Source organism: Sturnira hondurensis, unplaced genomic scaffold (assembly GCF_014824575.4).
Source record: "Sturnira hondurensis isolate 20B ecotype Veracruz unplaced genomic scaffold, ASM1482457v3 Scaffold0018097, whole genome shotgun sequence".
NCBI classification, from domain to species: domain Eukaryota; kingdom Metazoa; phylum Chordata; class Mammalia; order Chiroptera; family Phyllostomidae; genus Sturnira; species Sturnira hondurensis.
Window position 1 is genome coordinate 1570332 of NW_028090728.1, and position 25267 is coordinate 1595598.

General features: G+C 49.7%; 1 protein-coding gene across 8 annotated transcripts in view; it reads right to left on the minus strand.

Moving 5' to 3' along the window:
• The window catches only part of EPN2 (epsin 2), a 79310-nt gene that overhangs the window by 20939 nt on the left and 33104 nt on the right, over nucleotides 1–25267 (minus strand). For 3 of the 8 annotated variants that reach the window (XM_037068918.1, XM_037068912.1, XM_037068915.1), the window contains exons 2-4: nucleotides 20251–21013; nucleotides 18201–18371; nucleotides 1271–1383 (exon numbers count right to left, since the gene is read on the minus strand). In XM_037068918.1, the coding sequence (XP_036924813.1) occupies nucleotides 1271–1383; nucleotides 18201–18371; nucleotides 20251–20845 (879 nt within the window). In that variant the 5' untranslated portion in view covers nucleotides 20846–21013. Of the gene's footprint in view, nucleotides 1–1270; nucleotides 1384–9414; nucleotides 9697–18200; nucleotides 18372–20250; nucleotides 21014–22686; nucleotides 22794–23478; nucleotides 23600–25267 lie in introns of those variants that run through there. The other 5 variants (XM_037068914.1, XM_037068913.1, XM_037068917.1 and 2 more) reach the window with 5 other exon arrangements.

Consider the following 25267-nt stretch of genomic DNA (forward strand, 5'->3'; position numbering starts at 1 on the left):
CAGTAACTACAATGACATCACTGCACACACAGAACAAAGCAACCCTGGCCAGAACCAGGAAAGGCAGGATGATATTATGTGTCACTTCAAAAGAGGGTTTGGAAACAACCTGTAAGACAGAGTGACTCTTAGGTAACTCCCTGCTCGCCCCCCACACAGCCCTTGGGCAGCTTCCACCGGCTCCAGGGTCCCACCTGGGGTGCAGGCACCACCAAAGTGAGGAAAGGGAATACTTATTTTTCTCAAAATGAAAATGCTTTATGATTCCCATTATAAGAGCAATATGTCTTCATATAAAACTAAAAGATCTGATAACCCAGAAAGAAATTTAAAAGATTATAAAATTACATATCATCCCACCTCCCACTGTGTATACTTTCAGAAAATGACTGTATATTTCTTATGATTTCTAACAAAAATGATTATAGCCACCATATGCAAAAGACTGAGTTGTCCTAGCTTTTAAATAGTAATTAAGTTATAAATAAATATATTATAACTATAATAAATCATAGATACGTTACTAATTAAAGAGCCCAGAAGGCCCATCTGTGCTTCCGTCTAACCATCTGCAGTACTTGGTCTGCAAACCCCACTCTAGGTGAGAAGGATCTGCGCCCCTGCACCCACCACCCCACCCCCACCCCCACCCCCGGCCCCACCGCCTGCAAGCCCTGACTCCACCTGGCCTTTTTAACCAAAGGCCAGGGGACAACCCTGGTAACTGCAGCTGAAGGGCTGACGACTCTGAAAGATCATTTCAGTCCCTCTTTTCCCCCCTCCATTTTAAACAAATACATCTTTATTAAATAAAAATGGGAACTAGAAAAATAAAAACTCTACATACTTCCATAATCCAAATACAAACACTCCTATTTCTTGGAGCATTTCCTTCCAGCCTTGTTTCCCTGCCTTTCTTTTCCAGGGGCCAGAAGCTGCTGACCCACCCCACCAGTCTGCCGGGCTAACCCAATTGTGAGCCTACACACCAGGCCTCCAGGAGTGCTGGTGCTCAGCTCATTCGGAGAGGTCCTGTCAGGCTGGGCCATGTCTGTGAAAGGGTTTCTGGGAAGCACTTTTGACTGGCTTGTCCCTTCCTTGGCAATGACTTCTTAAAAACCTTTCCTAAATATAACTTTGCATAGGATCTCTCCCCAATGGGGGAAGTAGGTGACAGACAAGTCGTATCTCAGACAACACATCCAAAATGTGGAGCACGGTGCCCTCTGCCCTCCCAACATAGGTCGTCACTTAGGGGCCTGGGCACAACCTGCTCAGCGACTTCTCTGCTCATGGCCAGTGCCAGCTGCAACTGTAGCTCCTCTTCTCCACTCGTCTGGGGCCGGGCTTGTTCCAGCTCAGAGGACACCCGGGGGGATGTGGCTGTGGGGAAGGTAAAGGACAGGTTTGTGTTCCGCTGTCACCTAGGCAAGTCACAAACCCTCCCCATCTCATAGCCGTGAGGTCTGGCAATAGCTTCACAATATTCGGATTAAAAGGTCTGCACACATTTCAAGGTTTAAACCAAGTAATGCCAAACATAGTTTCACAACTGCCACGTGGTGTCAACCAAGGAAAGATGCCTTCTGGCACATACCCAGCAGCCAGCTTCCCCAGGGTTTGAGCCTCAGCCTTCACTGCAGAGGTGTACTGCTTCGAAGAGAGGAGCTCATTTGTTAGAATATTGGGAGTATGGTTCTTGAAAAGCTGGATCAAAGAGCATCGGTCAAACAAGTGCAGGGTGTGTCTGGTCGGAGGACTCCACATGACACTCCCCCAGCATTTAAGAATCTCATTTTGTATCTCATGGCAGTAAGGATCATGGAAAACAAAGGCCAAACATTGCTGCAATAACCCTGAAAACTTTTTTTTAAGTAAAACTGTACACTGACTTGGAAAAAACATATGCTCATTTAAACACATGTAAGCAGCTCCTGGAAAGACAGCTCAACTCATATGGAAGGGATGAGACGTGAACTCCTAGCTCTGTAATGAACCGTAAAGAAAGCAGTGATGACACAACCCATGGTCAGCCAGGCTGGGCCTCCCCAAGCGAGAAATGCTGGGCGCACCAGCCACAGGGGTGTCTGTGCATCAGAGTCTAGGTGCCTCCTAGACTCAGAGATGAGGGACAAAGCTTTGGGAGCACGTGTCTAAGTGGGTGCCCATCTCCTAGAAATTCTCACCAGGAAGTCTGCCACCTGAAGGAGGTCTGCCACCTGAAAGAGGTCTGGAACCACTGTCACAGGCGTTCCGCCTTTGGTCTCCCTCTGGGCCTTTGTGCGTGCTGTTCTTGAAGCCCACCTGCTCCTCCTCAGGTCTCAGGGCTCAGCTTCCCCTCCCGGGTCCCCCGGATCACCTTCCCTTGGGTTGGGCCAGCACTCTCTCTCTCACTGTAGTCTCCTTCGCCCTGCACTCTGGTGGGTTACAGCAGAAGGTTCATTGTTTGGGAAGGCCCAGGCCTGTCCTTCCACTATGACACCCACTCACAAAGCTGGACGGCACAGTAGCAAACACCCGTGGAATGGTTAGACAGATGCATGCATACACAAATAGATGAATGAACAGACAGATGGAGAATTCAATTTCATGGCTGATGGGGAATTATTGAAAAATACTCTAATTGTGCATTAGTTTGCAAACTTCTTTCATTATGTCCATTCTAGCAAACCCAACCATTAAGACTCGCCCAAATCATGCTTCTGCCTAAATCTTCAATCTTAGCTTGCTTCTTAAGATCTGCCTCTGGGAGAGGGAGAAGGAGAAGGTGGGGAATGAATCCTGACACAGGAGGTTGCCGAGTGGCTGGGTTCTGGATAATTCAGGAGCGGAGGGCTGGATCCAGGTAGGGCAATGGGGGCGATCCGCAGGAGAGCTAGGCAAAGCTGAGGAGCTGCTCTGGGCAGGGGGCTGAGGCAGTGCAGGGCAGGAGACTGCAGTGGCACTGTTCTGTCACACAATTAAAAGGCACATAAAACATTAGGCACAAGATTTCATTCAGGCCAATTCAGTGCTGTGAGGTACTGTGTGTTTGCTATGATTTATTGCCAACCAAAGAACCATCAAAAAATAAATTTAAAAAAGCTACCAACCACCTCATGTTTACTCTACACTACATGAAAAAGCAAAAAAAAAAAAAAGCTATTATAAAAAAACATATTCTTTTAAATAAAATCAAATGGTATCCCAGCCTAGTGCATCACCACAATATTTCACAAAGCATTTCTTTAGAAATAAAGCTAGATGATATCAAAATGTCCTCAAATCCTTGTTAATGATTTGATTTCTTAAAACTATACCAACACGGAAGTAGCCATCCTGCTGGTTTTGTTCTGAGACATCACTTACACCCATCACAGTGCTTAGGTCTGGGCTCCCTTGTGCTCTGGAAACACCATCCTGATCAGAGGAAATTAAGGAAGTTCAGGGGATACTTGGGGGGATTGTTCAGAATGGTTCTGGGGACGGCTGTGGGGAACGGTTCTGGGGGACTCTCCTCAACTGCATGCCAGTCTCCTGTGTAATCACTGACCATTCAGACCGCCTGTCCCCAGCCTCTTTCCCGATACCCTGTGGCTTGCTTCACAAAAACACACAGTTTCTAACAAACATAGTACATCAGACATCATTCGTTTACTACCAAGTGGAACTCACCAGTGAGAAAAGGAGACACCCTCCTACCCTACGCCACATCCCCAAAAGTGCTCTGAGAGCTGAGTCCAGGCTGGCAGAGAAGGCTGTGCTGGCTGCACGGCTTCAGGCCTGGCTCAGTAGCCCAGGATGAATGCGGCAGGGCTCTGAACAGCAATCTCCTTTAGAAACAAGGCCTCCCTCATCCTCAGAGCCTTTCAGCACTTCTGCAAGGCCAGGCTGGTTTCAAATGCAAATGTTCATGTTTATATCTACCATAACCAATGCTGTTAGAACAATGCATAGCCGGCACATACAGAAACAGCTTACCACATCAATGTGGAAATTAAAGACAAAGGGTATTCCCCTAAATGCTGTGGTTTTTGGTAAATGAAGGAACAGCTCTCAGTTCCGCAGATGGCAGAATTCACAGCCACCAGCTCTAACTATCAGCAAGCTGCACACAGATGTCTCAGCTGTGAGGCAGGATTCCAACGGAGATGTTCTTGCATTAGTGACAGCATCTCGGCCACACAAAGGGCCTCTTGTGCCCATGCACATGACAGTGAACACAGATGTGGTTATGAGACATGCCTGAATGAACCCTCTGGCCACCTGAGCATGGCCCCGGCCCTTCTCTGAGGATCTGAAGGTCAATGACGACTCCCAGGAACCCCTGGAAAAGCAAATTCTGAGAGGCTGTCCAGTCTTGGGTTAGCTGGCTGCTCACTTCCCCAGCCCTTTGGGAGGGAAGAGTAGAAGGTGTTAGTGTAAGCTCATCACTAAAGGGGCATCAAGTGCATCATCATCCTCCTCCTACTGCCAAGATCCTAGTGGGAGGAGCTCATAGGCTTCACTGCTCTGGCTGAGAATTATAAATGTATGTTGGCCTCATTTTTATCCTTCTCCGCCTGCTCACCTGAGAAAGCCTGAGGGGAAGGGCCGAACAGAGAGACTGGAGAAGCCCAATGTCTCCCTCAAAATCCAGTCTGAGAGAAAGACCACCCAATGCAGACAGACCAGGGCCTCCGGCCCCTATGCCTCTCCTCCTGTCCTGGGGACTGCCTGGGCTAAGACCTGCAGCACCTTGGGCCCTGAGTTGCTGAAGGGCCTCACATCCTAAACGCCTCCCAAAACAAGGAGGGCAATTTTGAAAGAAGAAAGCAAAGCAATCAAGGTAATAGAAAAACAGGAAATTGCCTGTTCTCTTTGGCTAGGTTTTGCAATTTTCCTAGGAGGTACTTGAGCTGCTTCTATAATCGCATATGCTGATTAGTGGGAGCAGACACTGTGGGACAGGACTTCACTGTCAAAGGACTCTCTGAGGTGACCAGCATGACTCCAGGGAAGCTCTCTGGTGTGTGGGCCTCATGCAGGCTGAGGGCCTCCTCTGCATGAGTCCCCAGCTGACGCTGGACACATAGGCACATGACACTGCAGCAAGAAAGTAAGGTCACCAGGCCTGAGGAGCCCAAGAAGAGTTAAAGCACTGCTTACAACCCTGTTCATATCAGCCGGCTGGGACACCAGGGTTCCAGTTCCACCAGCACTGACCACCGGCTGGGAGCCCACATGCAAATGGCCTGACCTCTCTGTGTTCTTGCCTTCTCATTTGTGAAATGAAAGATCCAGTCCAGGCTCTGGATCTGTTTCCCAGTGTGTAGATGCACAAGGTGAGGACTGGGTCAAACCCCACACATGGACAACCCAAGGCCAAGGGACACCATATAGGGCCACTGGTCAGTCTCTTGTATATTAGGGTCATGGGACAAAGAGAACTCACTGCAATAAGATAAAAGGACAACCAGATGTAACATGGGGTCCCGGGCAGGGGTGGGGCGAGGGCTAGGTTTAGGCAGGGTAGCTGGAAGATACTTTTAAGACAACTGGCAAAACTGCCTGTGTGCGAGCTGTTAGATGAGATTGGTGGAACTGGTTAAGCATGGCACTGTCTTTGTCACTCACTCCTCAGTAAGAGGTGCGGACTGAAGGGTTGACAGGACAAGGGCAGGATGCCTGTCCTTTTAAAATGTGTCAGCGTGAAAGGAAGTGAAAGCCGCTCCTCTCCCCATCCTCTCCCCAAGAGGACACAGCTGTTGGCATTTTCTTGTGATCCCACCCAGAAAAACCTCTTAATGCACGATGCACGTGTGTGTGTGCTACACTTTGTTGGTACTTGCCGCAGGGAACCACCTCCATCCCTTGCTGTGTGCTGCTTTGTGTGGGGGTGTCTTGCCTTGGCCTGGCCCAGGCTGAGGGTTTCTGCCCTGAGAGAGGCAGGCGGCCCAGCGTGGAGGGCAAGTCCGAACACCTGGGCTCAGACCTGGGCTCTGCCACCTTTCGTCATGTGACTTGGGCCGAGGTAGGGAACTCCTATTGCCTAAGGTTGCTCTCGTGCAGAATGGAGACAGAGTACCCGCCTCCGCAGGTGGCTGTGAGGACTGAACGAGTTAATACATGAAAAGCACTCAGTCCAGCACTGGCACATGGCACTTGCACAACTTACTAACATCTCAATAGACTCTCAGTTAGGAGGGATACTGTCCCCCTAACTTATGGACCACGGCCGAGGGGTAAGAAATGAGGTGAGCTGCCCAAGGTCACCTAGCCAGTGAGAGTCTGACCCTGAATATCTTATTCTCCATCATCAATCCTTTTCACAGAGGAGGGAACTGAGGCCCAGAGAGGTTGCATGACTCACAGGCAGCAGCAGAAGAACACAAAGCCAAGTCTTAGAGCCAAGTGCCACTCTTGCTCCTTGTACCCCCAACGGGGCTCTGAGCCCCTCAGTCCTTGGGGCCCAAGAGCGCCTGCTCTCCTGGGGCTCCTTCCAGTGAGGAGAGACAACATGCACAGACCTCAGCAGGTAAAGGGAAGAGCCCACACAAAGGAGCGCCTGCTCGCCAGGCTCGGGCTCAGGGAAAGTCTTTCTGATATGAGACATAGAGGCAGAGGCCAGGGTGGGGCAGGGCAGGGGCCAGTGAAGAGGTCAGGAATAGAGCAGGAGGGAGCATCGCTCATAGGGTGAAGGACTCTGAGGCTGGAATAGGCAGAGTGCCAAGGGGTCAGCTGGAAGAGCCACAGCCATTCCAGGGGCCTTCAGAGGGCCTTTGGAAAGGTCTAAGCAGAGCAGTGATGCAATGTAACCAGTCCAAGGAGAAATAGGGGAATGTTGGGCCAGGGCTGTAGCTTTTAAGGAGGTGAGGAATGGCCAGGTTCTGCATCAACTGAGATTCTATGATACCTGGAAACACTCCTGGGCCATCTGGCTCGAGGCCTGGCTCACGGTGGCCTGCAGCCCAACCTTACCCTTCGTGAGCAGGGTGCAGCATGTGATGCTACTGCAAGGTGTATGCTCAGCGCTAGGAGTGCTTTGTTCTGGCCAGGACCTGTGATACACTTGTCCCCCTAAAACAGTATGTTGAAGTCCTGACCCCCAGGACCTCAGAATGTGACCATATTTAGAAACAGAGGTATTGTAACTTGCTAAGATGAGGTCATACTAAAGCAGGGTGGGCCCCTAGTCCACTATGACTGGTGTCCTCACAAGAGAAGAGGAGACACAGGTACAAACACGCCAGGGAGAATGCATGTGATGATGGGCGGGGCTGGGATGGCAAAGCAGCAGCTGTCGGGCCAAGGAACACCATGGACTGGCAGCCACCACCAGACAGGTGGCAAAGAAGGCTTCTCCCCTACAGGTTTCAGAGGGAGGGTGGTCCTGCAGACACTGATACTGCACTCCTGGCCTCCAGAAGGGTGACACAACCTTTGCCGGTTTAAGCTTCCAGGTGTGGTGTGCTGCAGCAGCACCCCAGGCAGCTGCCAGGTCAACGCCTTTTCCAAGGCACATCTTAGTGCCCTTCCCCCATGGCATGGGTGCATCCTCATCCCTCAGGAGGGACCAATACCCCACACCCTCCCGATTCTTCATTCCCCAGAGAGGATCACCTGGCCTAGCCACGCTGCCCTTGGGCACCCATGTCCCCTGCCTACTTCATTCCTAGAACCCTCCCACTCTTCCCAGCCTTTGGACTGTCCACTCCCCCTCCAGTCCTCAAATGGCAGGCAGAGACCGGTCCTCATCTGTGTGGGTCAGCCCCAGTACTGCCTCCTCTTGAAAGACTTCCCCAACCCCAACTGTGCCATCAGAACACACCACAGGGCAGGGCCTCCTTTGAATGTGTTCTCCTCAGACACCCCCACCCCATCCCTAGGCACCAGGAGTGGGCCAAGTGCTCCTCGAGCACACAGCAGGCACCTGCCAGGTGGACCCCTCAGGGCCTGGTCTGCACCCCACCCATCGGTACTTGTGCCTTCTACACTGTGCTTCTGCTGAAAGCCCAGCCTGGCACAAGCCACGCAGCCTTGCTCCAGGCACTGAGCAGAGGTCAGGCAGTGCCAGTTCATGTTTAAGTTTCGTTTCCAGTGAAAACAATGGCTGTGACTTCCAATGGCACACCTCACATTCTCATCACCACACTGCTGCTGCCACCTCAGTTTACAGACACAGAAGCTGAAACCCAGGGAGGAAGGTGAAGCAGAGACAAAAGGGTAGCCCTTTCATCTGTCTCCATGACTCCAAACCCATCCCACCTCTGAAATAAAAGAACAAGTCTGTGCTGTTCTCTCTGAGCTACAGATTAAGCCCTCTCCATTATAAGATCACCAGCCTGTGTGGTGGAGAAGAAAGGGCTTGTCCAAAACATTAAGCAACTCTTCCTCATCGCCGTTCCCCAGGGGTCCCTGTGGGCAGAGCTGGGAGCCACACATACTTTCCCCAGCAGGAGCCAGGAGCAGGGAAGGAGACAGGAGGTGGGGCTCTGCTCACTGGCACCCAAAGCCATGAGGAGCCACAGGGTGAGGCATGAATTTCAACAAAGACAGAATATATCTCTTTTTAATTCAATCAAAACTTAAGGAAGTTAAATGCCTACAGCAGTTTCCTAGAGCAGTGAGCAGGTGTGCCGCAACAAGTTTAACTCTTGCAATACTATACTACTGAGTCAGGGGCACTGACCTCTTTCTCTTGGACTGTCAAATAAAAAAATGGCAACAGCCAACACAATAGCTGTCACGTGTGAATGAATCAAAATTATACCTTTTTTTGGTCAGACCTGCAAAAAAGATATTTTTTTGGTGTGCTGCAGAATTTTAGTCATTAGTTTATGTGGCCATGAGATGAAAAAGGCTGAAAATCACTGTTTTAGAGTAATATTTATAAATAGGAAACTCACTTAAAAAATTTAAGTGTCTGGTAGTAATTCTCATTAAATTAATAATATTCTTTTGGAAAAATTCAAAAGATTATTGGGCACCAATTTTGAGCTTGGGGGTTATCGCCTGAACACTGGCATCCACGGCTGGGGGCCCCCAAAATGGGCACAATATGTTTGGGAAAAATCATTTGCAATGTTTTAAGAGACAGAATGATGCTCATATACTTTCCCTATTAATCTCAATTCACTGCTGAGAATTCTACACTGAAGAGATAATCTAAAGAATCCTTAGAAAAGTAAGCTTTCCGCCAAAAGACATTTACCACAACACTGTTCACACCACCCACCGAGAACCTAAAAGCAGCTCTGACCAGCCTGTGACAATGACTGGTCTGGTCTGGAGCCCTCTCTTCCAAGGCAGCGTGATTACATATTACATATACTAATATGTAATCTAGACCATCACCAAGGGGAGTATTATCCTGAACCCCATTTTACAGATTAAAAGACTTAAACTTGCAGAAGTTAGTAACCTACCTTAAACTTGCAGAAGTTAGTAACCTACCTTAGGTTTAACCTTTAAAAAGAAGTGTAACCGTGAAGCAACCTGGAAAATTCACACAGAAAAATAAAAAAGCAAACTGGGTTGTAACTTGCATTATTTCACTTGGAAACTGGCAGGAAGGAGTCAGCTGATAGCACCCTCCATGGGCATGGCACTGTCCCCTGAAGCCTACACATGCTGTGTCCCACAGGTACAGGCCTGGGGCAGTTCAGCAGTCACAGAAGCCCCTCCCAGGCACTGCACTTGGCATGATGTCCACGTGCCTGCCTCTCCTGAATGGGAAGCCCACCAAAGGCAAGGCCCCGGGAGCTCGGAAGCTGACAGAGAGCCCCTTTACCACTCAGTGCCAGCCCTGGGTACTTACATAGTGAGCAAATGAACAAGTAACATTTTGAAAAATGTGCTTTGAAATTGTCCTGTGGTCATGAAGGATGTTTGCACAATACTGTTGTTCTGTCATCTGCACGCTGAGTGTGTTGTTTCTGTGGGACATCAGTCAGATCTGTGATCACAGCTGTTCGGATGGGGGTTCAGGGGATGTGTAGGTCTTGATCTGGCCGTCAGCTCCTCCTTAGATGAAGACCCTGACTGCTGGGCCCACAGGTGATGCTGCAATGCGACCTCACAATGGGGGCTCTAGGCTGCCCATGCTCACAGCCCAGGCAGCTGGGACTGGCACTGAAACTGGCCGGGCTGTCAGGTGAATGACTGACTGTCCAACATCAGGTGCAAATGACTGAGGAGCCTTCACTCAGCAGGATGCTGAGTCCGGATGTGGAAAAGTTTATAGGGTTGTGGAGAAATGAGAGAATGCTTCTGTCATAATGCTGCAGGCCAAAAAAGCAGGGATGTAAAGTTGCGCCTACAGTAACTGCAATCCTAAAAAAAATGCTTAAAAAAAAGTCCAGAAGGAAGTACACTAACATGTCAACAATAGTTGTATTTGTCATAAAATTATGGGATATTTATTCTTCTTGCATTTTCTACACTATCATAAATGAACATGCATTACTTTTGTAATGAAAGAGCTGGCAGAGTTTCTTATTTCACACCCACACCACACTAACCAGGTGGACCTGGAGCAGCAGGCCACTGTGACCCCATGTGACCCCAATGTGACCCATTGGAGGGTGCCAGTTCCCCTGTTGATACCCAATGGGACTAGTCCTCCCACTGCCAGGCAGCAGGAGGGGGCTCTTTCAACTGGTGTCATCAATTTCCAGCTGCTGCAGGCCAGAGACCACCCGCTGACTAAAACCTTCCCAAAGGGACTGCTACTGGACAGCGACTGAAGGGAGAGGGAGGAAGAAGCCTTCAGCAGAATGACACCTGACATTAAATCAGCCACCCGTGCAGAGGTGCTCAGTCCAGGCACATAGCTCTACTGTCACGCTGAGCCTGTCCCAGAGCTTCCCACTGGACTGGCCAGAAATGTGGTCCCAGCTTCAAGACAATGTGGGACATTCAAAGCTCCTGGACAGTCAGCTTGAAAACCGGCAGCTTAGGGGGAAAAAAAGCTGGAAAATGAGGAACAAACTACAACTATGAATTGTACTGTTGCTAAACTCCACTTTAAAACATCAAGAAACTACACAGATATGTATAATGTTCCTATATTGCTGAAAAAACCTACGAAGTGTATTTTCAAAAGACTAATGCCTGGGCAGGCACCAAAAGAGATGAGTATATCACATAAAAATATTCCCCCCTCAAAAAATCAGGTTTCTCTAGCAACCGTTCATTCAGGAAGTGTCTGTCCAACAGCTCTCCAGGGTCGGGCCTGCACACTGAGCCTCGGCAAGACTGCCGCTTGTAAGCATGTTTCAGCGCAGTGAGGAAGAAAAGAAACTGGTGATTTCAGATGGTGAAGACAGCAGAATAACATGATATGTAAAGATTATACATAAATTATATTCTCTATTTTCCAATACAAAGAGAAATTTATCTTTAAACCTTCCCTCTCATTTTTATTAACAATTTTTAAATGCCCCCTTAAAGCCGACTATTTAAAATTTGCCTCTAAGCACCCATGAATCAGACACTATAACAGTTGTGCGACTGTGTTATGGAACTTGACTTAAACTTTCCTTTTCCCTTCTTACTCCATTCTTGACAGTTTATTTAAAAAAAAGTCCAGCCCTGGTTGGTGTGGCTCAATGGATTGAGTGCCAGCCTGCTAATCAAAGGGTCGCTGGTTCAATTCTCAGCCAGGGCACATGCTGGGTTGTGGGCCAGGTCTCCAGTAGGGGGCGCTGGAAAGGCAGCCACACATTGGTGTTTGTCTCCCTCCCTCTCTCCCTCCCTTCCCCCTCTAAAAAATATATAAAATCTTTTAAAAAATATTTACCTATACTAACACGATGCTCTAAAGACAAGTGGACAGGTATAAATATTGTATTTATAACTTCAATTTTCTATGGCACAAATTGACATCAATCATTTAATTAAGAATGACCAAACTCGCCCTAATGAGCAATTGTGATAACTGTGTCTGAGTCTCTCCTTAGGGTCTGGGTCCCCATGAAGCGACAGTTGAAATAGGGAGTCCTGCTTTTAACAACTGTTAAAGAAAAAAACATCACACAATAGATCCCACACAATCATAAAATTTCAACAGGTGTACACTAAATATTCAAACATATTGTAGAACAATCTAAAAACTACCTTTTCTTTTAAAACCACATTTTTATTTAAAAAAAAAAGGTAGGAGGGCCAGAGTTCTAGAAAACCCAGGTTCACAGTCTGCCTCAGCCCCGAGGACCGAGGATCTGGTGCTGAGTCCACCCCGTTCTCACCAACCACACAGCCTACCCACCTCCCAGGGACGCTGGCAGACACCGAAGGATGCCTCACAAGGGAGAGCTGTCCTGGGCAATGGCTAACTGGGACAGCTCGGCCATCCCGCAGCCTCCCCCTGGCACATTCGGGTCCCACTGAAGATGTAAGCCCTTATAGCAAGAATGGGCATTTTCAATGTTCAAACCCTTGGACAGAGGTGTCCACAGAACTGCCACCTCCAGTGTCTACTGGCCTCACCAGCCAGCCCCCTCTGGGATACCGTCTCCCACCTGGAGAGAAAAACTCTCCAGAGTCAGCTGATGGTGACACCCCATTGCATGCCTCTGTCCCTGGGACTCACTGCTGCCATGATGCAGGGCTCCCATGGCTCACAGAACATATATCCCTCAGCAAAATGAAGTGTCAAAGGAATCCCATCTCTCACCCAATTCGTTGTCTACTCCCCTCAGAAAACAATGCTGAGATGCAGCCCAAAGCCAAGTGGAAGACCCCTGAGGGCTAGTGGTCTCAAGCCTTTTCTGATACCAGCCTGGCCAGCAGCCAACCAACACCTTTCCACCCTGGGCATGTTCCCCAACCCCGTTCCTGGGCAGTCACTCAGCCTTGCACCTCAGAGCCTCACTCCTCTTCACCTCCATGCTCCTCCCAAGACTATACGCAGGAGGGCTTCTGAACTGCCTGCTGGCTAGGTTTAAAATTTTTTAAGCAGTTAATGTATTACCCCACATCCTCAAATTTTCAAAACAGACCTATAGAAGACTCCCTTTCTCAGACACCTAATTCTTATGAACCCTCTCTTCCTTGTATATGTACACTCCAGCTCTACTCCCACAGTCCGTCTGGTGGAACTGGTGCCACAATGACTCTATCTACCCTGGTTTCCACACTGCAGAGGACCAGCTTCCCCAGAAAGTCCCAGAGGACCAAAGGGTTTCTGGGACCTTCTGAAGCATGCATGTGAAGGAGATGATGCGCCCAGCTCTCAGAATCCCTCTGGTGGGTTTCAGAACGGCTGATCACCATGGAGGGTGTGGGAGGCTCCACTGCTGACCACAGGATGCTGTGAGGACACAGCCCACACTCCCCTCGGAGGCCCAGCCTTGCTTCTCTTCCAGCACACAAAGCATTGGGCCTCCCCGCATCTCATCTGGATCCTAGACTCTTATCCAGCAACTGAAGAGAAACTGCCCTCTTGGGTGCTGGCGGCTGAGAAGTTCAAAGCCAAATTTGGATTCATTTCCAGCAGTTACATGTGACCCTGTACTTACCTTATTTTCTTATCCTTATTTTCTTTTGCTTCATTTTTTTCTGGTATCTATTTAATCTTCTGGTATTTCATATGCTATGTAAGCCAACTCCAATCCTTTCTAAGGGAAGCGGGGCAAATGAATGAAATGGTACTAATCTCCAGTAACTGTGTGGTGAATCACTGTCAATGGCTTATGAGTGGAGCAGCTGCATGTGCAGTTGTTGGCAACATGCAAGGCCGGCCCAAGGAAGCGCTGAAATCCCCCTGGGATCAGGCCTGAACCACACCGCAGATGGCTTCTCTGTGTCAGCCAAAGTGCCAATGGAAGGTGTTGCTGAGACAGGGGTCCATCAGGACAACACAGGACCACAGGTGGCCACACTCACCCCATGCACCACACACTACTGCCCACTTCAGTTGTGGGACTTCAGGTTGGTCCTAATTCACCAGAGGGAATCAAAGGACAATGAGGATTGCCATTCTCCATCTTCCTTTTCTTTTCTTTGTCCAAGAATGCCAAGGCTGACAGTTGACACCCCACCCAGGAGTCCAAGGAACCCCGCAATATGTGACCCAGCCACACTTGCAGCAAGGCGAGTGCCACTCCAGCTCCAGACACTGGCTTGGGAGGCTCAGCAAAGGGATCAGGAAGGTGAGCCAGGCACTTCTTGCTTCTTTCATTAGCCCCCTCCATGGAGGCACAGAGGTGGGGAGAGGGCATCCATGTCAGAAGGCAGTGGTAATCTTTACGTTCCAGGCTTCCACCTTGACTCACAAGGGAGAACTCTCCCCATCCCTGTGTGGTGCCTCTGATGGGGGTTCCTGCTGCCCCAAGAACATTTATAATTATCCACAGCCTGCTGAGCATCCTGAATGGCCCTGCAGAATGTGAGAGGGTGGACAGAGCTGAGGGCGGGGGAACAGGTGAGCTGTTTACCCCCAACTCCATCCAAACTGTTTGCCCTGTCTGTGTGGTCTTGGGCAGAACCCGACCCCTCAGCCCGAGAAGCCTCCTCTGGACCCCACAACCTCACCTGCACACAGCAGTCCTGACCACTTACCAGGATCAAGTGAAGCAACCAGGAAATACAAGGTGAGCCGAAGAGCCAGCCTCAATGGGGAGGCAGTCAGTACACCAGGAACAACGAGGCCAGGATGCGTGCCCGAGTGTGTGCCTGGGGAGGCCGGCAGGCAGAGGGCATCTTCAGCCATGAACTCTAAGACCTAGATTTCGCAGAGCTTCTCCACTCCTCCAACCACTGGTCTGTAGACATTTGAACACGCCTAGATCGTGACTCCGCCTCTGCTCGACCCTGCTCTACTCACAGCCACCCTCCTCCCGGTTGCCGAGCTGGCTGTCCTCAGAGCTGTCCTGAACTCTCGCCCCGGGCCAGTCCCTGAGCAAGTCCTACTGCTCTCCTTTATCACACACCCAGGTCTCCACTGCCCCTCCAATCCAGGCAAGTCACATTCCACCCGCAGAAGGACAGTGGTCTCCTGGCTGGTCTCCCGGCTGGTCTCCCTGGGCCCACTGTATCTCACACATAGCCAGAGGCTCCTCCTAAGCCTTCTCATCCCTACATCGGATCAAGGTGCTCCTCAGGTCCAAACCCACCCCTGCCTCCCAGCTCACTGAGTAAAAGCCAAAGGGTTTACAATGTGATCCAAAGGCCCTACGCCAGACTACTTAGCATATGGCACACAACAAGACAAATACAGTGAGAGAAAGTATTCACAAACTTTTACAGCATCTGACATTGCTACAAAATCTAAACCCTGATACAAAAGTATCAGTTTGTGATGGACTGGAAATGGGAAGAGCAGCTCCCTGCCAGAGCCAGTTTGAGCAGGAGGCCCACACTTCTCCCCGCCGCCCTCTGCTATCCCCTGGCCCTGACCTCAGCCACCCTGGCTCCCTTCCAGTTCTACAAACACCCAGAGCAGACTCCCACCTCAGGGCTTTTGCGCTGCTGCTCCAGCCCTCTACCTGGATGCTCGTCCAGACCTTCAACAGCTCACTCCTCCTCTTCCTCCTGTAATCCTTGCTCCAACATCACTTTCTCAAGGAGGTTCCCTCTGACAACCTCCCCAACACTGCAGACCACCACACCCTCTGCTCATACTCGGGTGGGCTGATTTGGGTCTTATTTGCTGTTTCACAAAGCACTCATCACACAACATGCTATATAATGTCTTCTGTCTTTCTTCCCATTAGTAGTGGCAGGAGGCTCTGTGCTCAGCATAGGGCCAGGCACACAGTGGGCACTTAATACATGGAATGAGTGAACACAGGAGCCGTAGTGCAGTCGGGCCCATTTCACTGACAGCAGGGCCCCAGCACAGACTCACAGACCTGTGCCGTGGAGGGCAGCCAAGAACTCCAGGGGAGGGAGTTATCTGCCATGTCAAAGCCCTGGGCTGTACCCTCTGGGGACCTCTGGGATCCAGAGGAGTTTTCTGAGACCTGGGGCCTACACATCGTTCGTAAAGCTGAAGAGGGGAGAAGAATGGGGAGGCTAACAGCAAGGAGACCAATCAGAAAGCTGGCCTTGAATTGAGGTCATGGAATCAGAGAAGAAGGAGCATAATGGAGGGGTTTCCAAGCCAGATCTACAGATCTGTGTGGTGGGAGGGGAGAGGAGGCGCAGGGAGGGTAAGCGGATATGGGATGGAAATGGGAGCCTCCTTCAAATACCACCACGGTCGCTGTGGGTAAGAGCTGCAGCCAGAGTGCCAGAGCCTCCTTGTGGTGCCCACTCTCCCACGAAGGGCTGTTCTTGGCTACTGGCCTCCTCTGTCGCTGCTCTGAGTCTGCACCTGTGCCCACCAGGCCTCCTTGAAGGGTCTGGGGTCCAAAGTGTGCCTCTCACAAACGTCTCCCTGGAACCCCAGCCAGCATTTCACGAGGCCACTCTGGATGGCTGGCATCCGTCAGACATCTCCACTGCCAGATGTCAAGCCAGCATGTTCAGTGCAAACCTACCGATGTGCACATTTTAAGCACTGACCCTGCACTCAACACTTTGTTAGGTGATAAGAAAGAAGAGAAAGGAGTCATGGGACACGGTCCTGCCCCCGACAGTCCCACCATGGAGAGAGTGTGAAACACGGAGAGGAATGTACACACTAAATAGCTAAAGGATGAAACGTGATGCCATGTAACACTTGTCTGCCCAAAACTCACTTGGGGCATGAGAAATTCTCAAAAAACAAGCAAACAAAACTCATTTTTAGCTTTAATTTCTACCAGAGCTGAAGGAGAAGAGAAAGCCACATGGGCTGTATACCAGATGTGCAGGGAGGCCCCCAAGTGGAGGAATGGCAGGGGCAAAGGTTCAGTGGTAGAGGAGAGGGCCTGGTGGAACAGGATGTCTGTTCCTAGCCACAGTGGGCGTGCAAGCCCTCGGCAGGTCTGTGAGCCTGATTTTATATGCAAATGTCTCAGGGGGGCCAGGCTGCCAGCAGAAGAGCTGGAAGGTCAGGCAATTACAAAGTTAACCACTAAGACTCAAACGGACCTTATCAGTGACTGAATGGATAGAGCCTGGGAAAAGCAAAAAGAAGGAGGGGCTCCTACAGTTCTAGGGAACACTGGGAACTGCTGGGAATGGCCCCAAATATCTGGTAAGAGAAACAGACTTGTAACTGGGCACACTTGGACACTCCTTGAAAACACACCTTTGGAGAAAAGAAAAAAACAAAACACACCTTGTTTTGATCTTTCACATTCTCTACTGTGCAAAGCTGGCCGTCCTTACAAAATCCTGTATAACTATTAGGGGAAGATGGGAGCCCAAAGGAAATATCCCAGAGCAAAATAAAATGATCACGCAAACGCCCAAGTCAAACAAGCTGTAATATTAATGAGGCATGAATGAACAGTGCTGTCTCCAGAGCTGAATAAAGGCTGACCACACCTTTCTGGGAGCCGCACAAAGGCTCTTTGTCAGCACCCCTTCCACACCAGCTCTCTTCTCTGCAGCAGGGCCCCACCTGGGACCCAAGGTAGAATAGGTTGAGAGCATTTTCTTATAGGCAACAGTGAAATCTGTTTTCGGTTTAACCTACAACAGTTGTAGACTCTGACCAGGATATATTATTAATTCATCAAAAGAGAAGCCCCATTTTTAATTACCCATTGAATTAGGTATCTTCAAACACTGTGACCCAGAACTGACAGTACAGCTAACTCTCTGTTTACCATCGTGATGGGGTTTCAGGAAGAACAGCAGTTGAGAGGCAAAAACAATCCCATTCTGTCCTCAGCAAGGCACGTGTCACTGCATCAAGGACGATGGCTTCCGAACACTATCCATCCAGGCCCTCGGTTTGTCCAACATTGTGAGATTTAAACCACACCTTTCAGGCTCAACAAGCCATGTGGTCTGGTTCTTCACTTCCCCCCGGGTCTGGTAGACAGTAGAACCCCCTCCAAAATTTTCAAGGCACAAGGACACAAGAAAAGCACAGAAAACCACCCCATGCTTGACCCAAACAGCAGCTCCCCTATTAAGCCTTCAGCAGAACTTCTACCAAGTAATGTGGGAGAGTGTGAGGGGAGCGAGACCAAGGCTTGTGCTCCTGGAGGAGAGGAGGGAAGGGGCCCTGGGTGTGCCGAAGGCTGGGCCACAGGGCCCAGAGGATGCAAGGAGAGAGTTGGCTGTACTGACAGGACAAGCACACCCCCAGCAAGCAGCCCAGCATTTCTAGGAAGGAGAAAAGCAAACCGCTGTCCCACCTCGGGCTGCACAGTCACAAGTGAGGCAGGGCTGGGACCAGTCACCATTTGGGTGGGAGGTCAGCCCCACGTGCGACAGGAAGGGGTGACGCTGGCTCAGTGGCTGCAGCTCCTCGCTCTGACCCAGCGGGGCCCCTGGGCGGTGCTGTGGGCACAGCGAGGCCTCGGGCGCTGTGGGGCAGGGACACACACACACATACAGAGAGAGACAGGCTGTTAGAGAGGGAGGGAGTAGCCCAGGCCCAACCGATGCTCTGAGAGGTGGTGAACAGCCCGCTAACCCACCGCATTTCTGACCCTGAACATGCAGCTCAAGCTCAAGGTCTGAGGGCACAGAAACCACCCAAGCTAGGGCTGTGGCAGCAGCAGGCAGCCCAGTGCAGAACTTAGGAGGAGACCCGACCCAGACACCCAGGGCTCCTGTGCCCCACGCCTCTCCCCTGCACATGAACGTCCCACAAACTACTGAGGAAATAGAAAACTATTTCAGTTCCTCATTTTGTATCCTCTGGCTTCTTAAGAATAGTGACTACAAAAGGCAGGTAGAGAGAGGAGCGGCTCACAGTGGCCACCGAGCACAACTACCACCACTTCCTGAAGAGGAAGCCAGGAGCCCGGAGACCATCTCAGCGCATAGGGACCTTTCTGCGGGGTGGAAGGAGACTCCTAGAGAGAATCAAACAACTTCGCTTCCTAAAAGGCAATCTTTATTTCTGGTGTGCCCTGCCACTGAAGACAACCTCTGGAGACGAAGGGTGTATTTGTTTTTCAAGCACTTTCATGAAGGTCACAACTTTTGCTCAAGCAGACTGCAAACTAAGTCAGGAAACAATGGGACAAGAGAACGCTAACCTACCTAAGCTTGATAATAACTTACAGTTCCTAGAGGCACAAAGTGTGACTTCACTATGCAAATCTTCTATTTGACAGATTTCTCAAAATGCTACTGGTGACTGTACAATGTCAAACAAACCTGCAAAAGCAGGAAATGTTAGTAAGTGTTCTGGTAACAGAACCACTGACTAAGTAAGGGTTGACAGGGATTTGTCAAACTACAAACAGCTTCCTTTAAAAAAATGTTTTCTTTTTTGCTGACATAGGGTTAGTGATTCCAAAAAGAATGGGTATGGGGACCTACACTTTTATTTTTACAGACAGAAGACACATGTTTGCAAACCCCACTACCACCCTGCTCCCCCACAGACCACCAGGGCCCCCTGTCTCAACACCACACTATGAAGGCAGTGGGGCGCCATTCTTGGGAACACTGTCAGGGAGCAAATGGGATGTGAACACTGCTCCAAGATTGGCTTCCATCAGGCCTGAACTCCACTTCCTCCACAAAACTCTTCTGAACAAGGGGCCTTGAATAATCCAACAAGCAAAATGGAAAAACAGAGCAGCCCCACCCAGCACAGACCCAGCCATGCAAACAAATCACCAGGAACTCTTTTCCAATGTGGGCAGAGGAGGCCTTTCCCACATGACCCTTGCAGAGGCGCTGCCTCCTCCGTCTTCAAGTTAGACAGAGACCATCTCCTACCCTGTGATGCTCAAGTAGACAATACACGGAGCCAGTCAGGAGGCCTGTAGCCTAGTCATTAGAAAAACATTGATATGAAATTAAAGAAACAAGATTATCTGGAAAAAGTGTTTGTCTCCTCCTAGTTACCAAATCCAGCCAAACCCCCACTGGGTGTGCGCAAAGCCAATCCCTTCCCTCCAACCCCTCCCTGAGGAGGAAACGGGAGAGGTTTGCCTCCACACCAGCCTTCTACCCACAGGCCAGGCCTGCCTAGATGTACAGAGTCGACTCAGAGCAGCAGAGGGTCTTGAGATACCTGGGTGGTGTATCTCAATCCCCCAAGCCAAAGCAGCCAAGGGGCTGAAAGTCCCTTTGCAACAGATGAAGGGCACTGTTGTCTGGGCTCCCAGAAGCTAAGACGAAGGACAGATATGCCATCTTGCTCTACCCAAGAGCACCCACCCACTTGCTGCATCTGCAGCCAGCATGCTCTAGCAAAGGGTGATGAGCACTTCTCCTACTCACAGCCATGATAGGAGGCTGGCGATCCCCCAGCCTTGCCATACTCCTGCTCCGAGTAGGTGGTGGAGAGGTTGGGCTGGCTGGAGCCTCGACCGAAGGTGATCTGGTTGCTGCCCATGCCGGTGGCAACCTGGGCCATACGCTCTTTGGTTTTGAGGGCCTGGACCCTCTCAGCCTTTAGCCGCTCCTCATCCTTGAGGAGGGCCACCAGCTGCTTTGACTTCTCACGCACATTGATGCCCTGGTCCTTGCCATCACGGTCAACATACTGGAAGTCCTTCAGGGTCTGGACAGCAAAAATGTTCTCTCGGCACTGTTGGGCCACCCGCTCAGAGCCTGTCTTGATGAGGTAGTCCAGCAGCGTCAGTGCCTTATATACATGCCGCCAATTCTTGCCGTGGTCATTGAGCCGCTTCCACACCATGCTCATGATCTCCGAGAAGGCCACCACGTTGTAGGTCAGGTCCGCGATCTCGGTCATCAGAGAGCTGGACGGGCCCCATGGGTCATTGGAGGTGGCTTCTCGTACTTTTATTTCAGCTTCTGAGTAATTGTTTACAATGTTTTTCATCTGCCGTCTGATAGATGAAGTTGTCATCTTTCCTTCTTTGTTACAAATGTAAAGCCCTTCAAAAAGAGAAACTTTCCTGCCCCGGGCAAGTTTGTACCCTGCGAAGGTTAAGTCTCTGTAACAGATCTGGAGCAAGATTCCTGACAGTCATGTCCTCTGCTGGAGATGCAGGTCTGAGAAGTTGGAAGCCATGACCTAGAGAGAGAAAGAGAAACACTCGCTGGGCCATGAGCGCCTGTGAGCCATTCCTGGGAGTGGCAGGCCCTGCAGGAGGGAAGTGCCGTCACTGCACTTACTCTAGACTTCCTAGATGAAAAAGATTCCATCTTTCTTTCAAAATTAAGATCAATATTACAGGTTAATATTGAATAAAATTTAAACTCAAGTTTAAGTCTTTGGAAGAAAAGAAGTAAATATTATGATGATTTTCTATTTTTGTTCTACTTTTAAAATTCTTCACTTGAAAATGGCTCTTCTATGGGTTCTACTTTCACTGCATGGCTAAAGCCAACTATAGAAGGATAGGTGTCAGGTTTTAAATTACCTTTGGGATTACGAAAACCCCTAGTTGCATCTGCTCAACTATTTGCCTGTGGCCCACCGTGTCAGCTGCCCCCAGACTTCTCTGAGAGCAGCACTTTCCTCCTGACTTTATGAAGGTCCCCAAGTGCTTGTCTAGAGCACAGTTGAGGCCTCCCACAGGGTTTTCAGGAGATGCCAGCATCTGGCCTGAGCTGTATAATACACCTTGGAAATTGTCTGGTTCTAGCCCAATCCCTTCATTTCCAGGAGAGAAAACCGAGGCTCTGAATTACACATTAACTGGTACACCCAGCCCAAGATCACAAACACAACTATCCCCTCTTCGGGAAAGAAGCATTTCCTGAGCTACAGTGAGACCCTCATCTCTAACAGTGGGCTCTGGTCCACAAGTTTGGCGACCCCCATTAGTCTTTTCAATTAAAAAAAAATTTATTCATTTTTACAGAGAGGAAGGGGAGGGAGAAAGAGAGAGAGAAACATCGATATGCCTGAGAAACATCGATTGGTTGCCTATCACATGCTCCCAACAGGAGACTGGCCCATAACCCAGGCATGTGCCCTGACTGGGAATCAAACCAGTGACCTTTTGGTTCATAGGATGATAACCAACCCACTGAGCCACACTGGTCAGGGTCCCCATCAGTCTTGTTCATCAATGAGTACCCAGCACCTAGCACTGTGCCTGACATGACATAAACCCATTTCGATCGCCTTCTCTTCATGAAACAGACTGAAAACACTGTCCCTTCCTTCAGGATGGCCACTGTCTGGCAGGGGATGGAGTGTAGGGTATCTGGGGATGCAAAGCCAGAGCGACCAACTCAGGTGGACGTTGGGGCTGCGAAGGCAGGCTGGGACAGGACTTTTGCCAGACATAACCCTCAGTGTGGTCTTCGAAGCTGAGGACAGTTGAGGGGATGGAAGGGAAGTAGTGACATAGGTTGCTCCTCATTTATAAAATGAGGAAAAGGCCCAGAAGACTCTAGAGACTTCCAAAGAGGGAGCACACAGCTGGGGTCTGGACACAAAGCCCTTCCTGCCCCAATACCCCATCCCCTACCACCTGTGCTCCTTGGGTTAGGCAGTCTCATTAACGCTCAGGAAACCTGGGTAAATAGTCTTCTCTTTCGGGCACAGATGAGGAAGCTGAGGCCTGGAGTGGACTGAGGCCACCTGACTGGGCCCCTCCTCCCTCCCCCCTCCTCCTGCAGCAGCCCTTCTCTCCCTCAAGGTGTTGTGTTACTTCTGCCAGAGAAACAGTGAATAGCCCCCACCTTTCTCAAGCACCTCAGACAGGCAATGGGCACACTGAAAGAAGAGGTCACCCAAAAGATGTTGGGAGCAGTAATGCCACAGGAAATGCCATCATACGCATTTCCTCACATGCAGCCTACAAACAGTAAAGACGGCCTGTAACAGTTCATCCAAGTGACAGTCAATATATCTGCTCTGGCCACACTCCAAGGTGACAAGAATTCTGCCTCCAAGGACAGGGCTTCACCTGAAGGCAGGTATACTCTGCCTCTCTATTACCTGGTCAGGTCTCATAAACCCTCCAAAGCTTGTCAAAGGACCAGGAATAAAAACTCTCACAGTGACCTGTACACTTGATTTTAATTAGGTTTTTCATTCACAGAAACATTCCCTGTGGGCAGGAGTGGGATGGGCCTCAAAAAGGAAAAAAAGAACACTTCGGTTTTTAATGACTGCCTCCCAGATGAAAGCGCAAACTCTTGCCAACATCCGCAGTAGCATTTGGATGTGCTTCATGCTCAGGATCGCTGGGCACTTCTGCTGGTTATTCCCTCTGGTGCCCGGCAGGTAAGACTGTCCCACTTCTTGAGGGGGAGCAGGTGGAGCTGGCATCTACCCCTGAAGAGACCCCTGAGCCACCTTCCTCCAGGCAAGAAAGCAGCTTCAACTAAGCATGAGAGTAAACAGTCGTAGGAAAAAGGTCCCAATGGTTGAAAATATAATTTTAAAAAGTGATTTCCCGAGGGAGAAAGGATGCCCTGGGCCATCTTGCCCCTTCCCTAGTCCTGCCCCCTTTGGAGGTGGACCTGACAATTGAACCTGGTGATGAGGAAGAGGCCAAGAGACCCCACCAGGGCACCCACCGGGCCTCCCAGGCCCTTGGCAGCACAGGAGAGGCTGCAACTCCCGTGAGCAAGGTCCAGGGTGTTGCCACCGACACAGGCACAGGCCAGGAAAGAGCACCACACAGCCTAGACACAGGGCTGTGGCCGGGGGGGCACTTCCTCCAACAGACTCAGCCTGCAAAGACATCTGCTAGCAGTCTCTCGGAACTGGTTAGGCTTCAAGAAGAGGGAAAAAGCTAATATAATATTTGTTATATCCAGGATAAAATATAAAGTCTATATAAGATGAATGGTTGCTTGCCATTTTCTTAAACCCATAGGCAAGAGCCACTTTCAGGACCAGCGAATGGCGGGAAGGCTGACATCTGGAGATAAGAAACTCCTGATCAGAGGAAGCACACTGACGGCACCTTCGGGAAGCTATTTTCAAGGCCACATGGGTCACAGGCCTCACCCAAGACTGTGCCAATCAAACTTCTACCGTGAGAGACCTGGTGCCACATGAGCAGGCTGCAGGACCACATGTGCCCCCCGCCTGCACCCCCGCTCTCCCAGGCTGCTGCAGAGGCAGAAGAGCACCTCAGTGGCTGCCGCACGTGTCCGTGTCCGCCTCAGAGCTCGGTCTTCACGTTTTAAAACACCTCCCCCTCAGCCTCAGGCTGGGTGATAAATAAACATCTCCCCTTCCCAAAATCACCAGCCAGGTACACCCTCCCAAAAGCCAGCCCTGAATACACAACATCCCAAGTACATATACTGTGTTATTTCCAGAATCTGAGTTTTGTTTCGTTTCACTCTCCTGAATAGTTGGCACGCTCTACTTTCTGAACTTTCCTTCTGAATTTGCCATTTTTCTTCTCTCCAGCTTGCTGAGCCTGAACTTATACACATGTAAAGCAACTAAAACAGAATAATTGGTACCTTCTGGGCTCTTCACTCAAGCCTGGGGAAACACAGCTGGCTCAGAAACACCCAGTCACTTACTAAGGACCTCCAGGACAGATATGGGGAGGACAGCAGATAGAGGGACATAGTCAAAACAAGAAAGAAAAATAAACTTTGTGAAAGTATAGGCTAAAAGGGAAAAAAAGTGGGAGAACTAATTTCATAAATGTTACTGACAACTAAAGGAATACCATTAGAACAGCAGTAACTAGAAATGCCTTTAGAAATACGTCTTTTCTTAATTTTTAAAAATATATTTTTTGATTTTAGGGGAAGAGGGAGGGATGGAGGGAAGGGGAAAGGAAAAGAAAAGAGAGAAAGAGAGAGAGAAAGAAAGAAAGAAAGATCAATTAGTTGCCTCCCATACATGACCTGACCAAGGACTAAACCTACAACCTAGGCAAGTCCTCACTGGGAATCAAACCTGCAACATTCCAGTGTGAGGGACGATGCTCCAACCAACTGAGCCACACTAGCCAGAGCTAGAAATATACTTCTATCATCAGGTATCACTTAGGATTATTTTACCATAAGTGGTGAGTGAAGCAAGTAAGTTTATATAATTCTGTTCCAACTTTAAATATTTTTCAGTGGAGACAGCAACATGACTTCAAGCTAGGACTTACTATTCAAGGCAAATAAATATCTGGCACCTGCCAAGGGAGCTGCAACAGGAACCAGAAGACGTCCACTAATTTCCCCGGATGAGATGACTAGGGGCTCCCAACTACCATAACCCCACAACGCCACCCTGCTCCAGCCCCAGTCTAGAAAAGACTGTTTTGAAAAGTACCAATTAATCCTTTTTTTTAAATTAAGAATCAAAGTTTCTGAAGCACATGAGATAACACTGGTAACCACA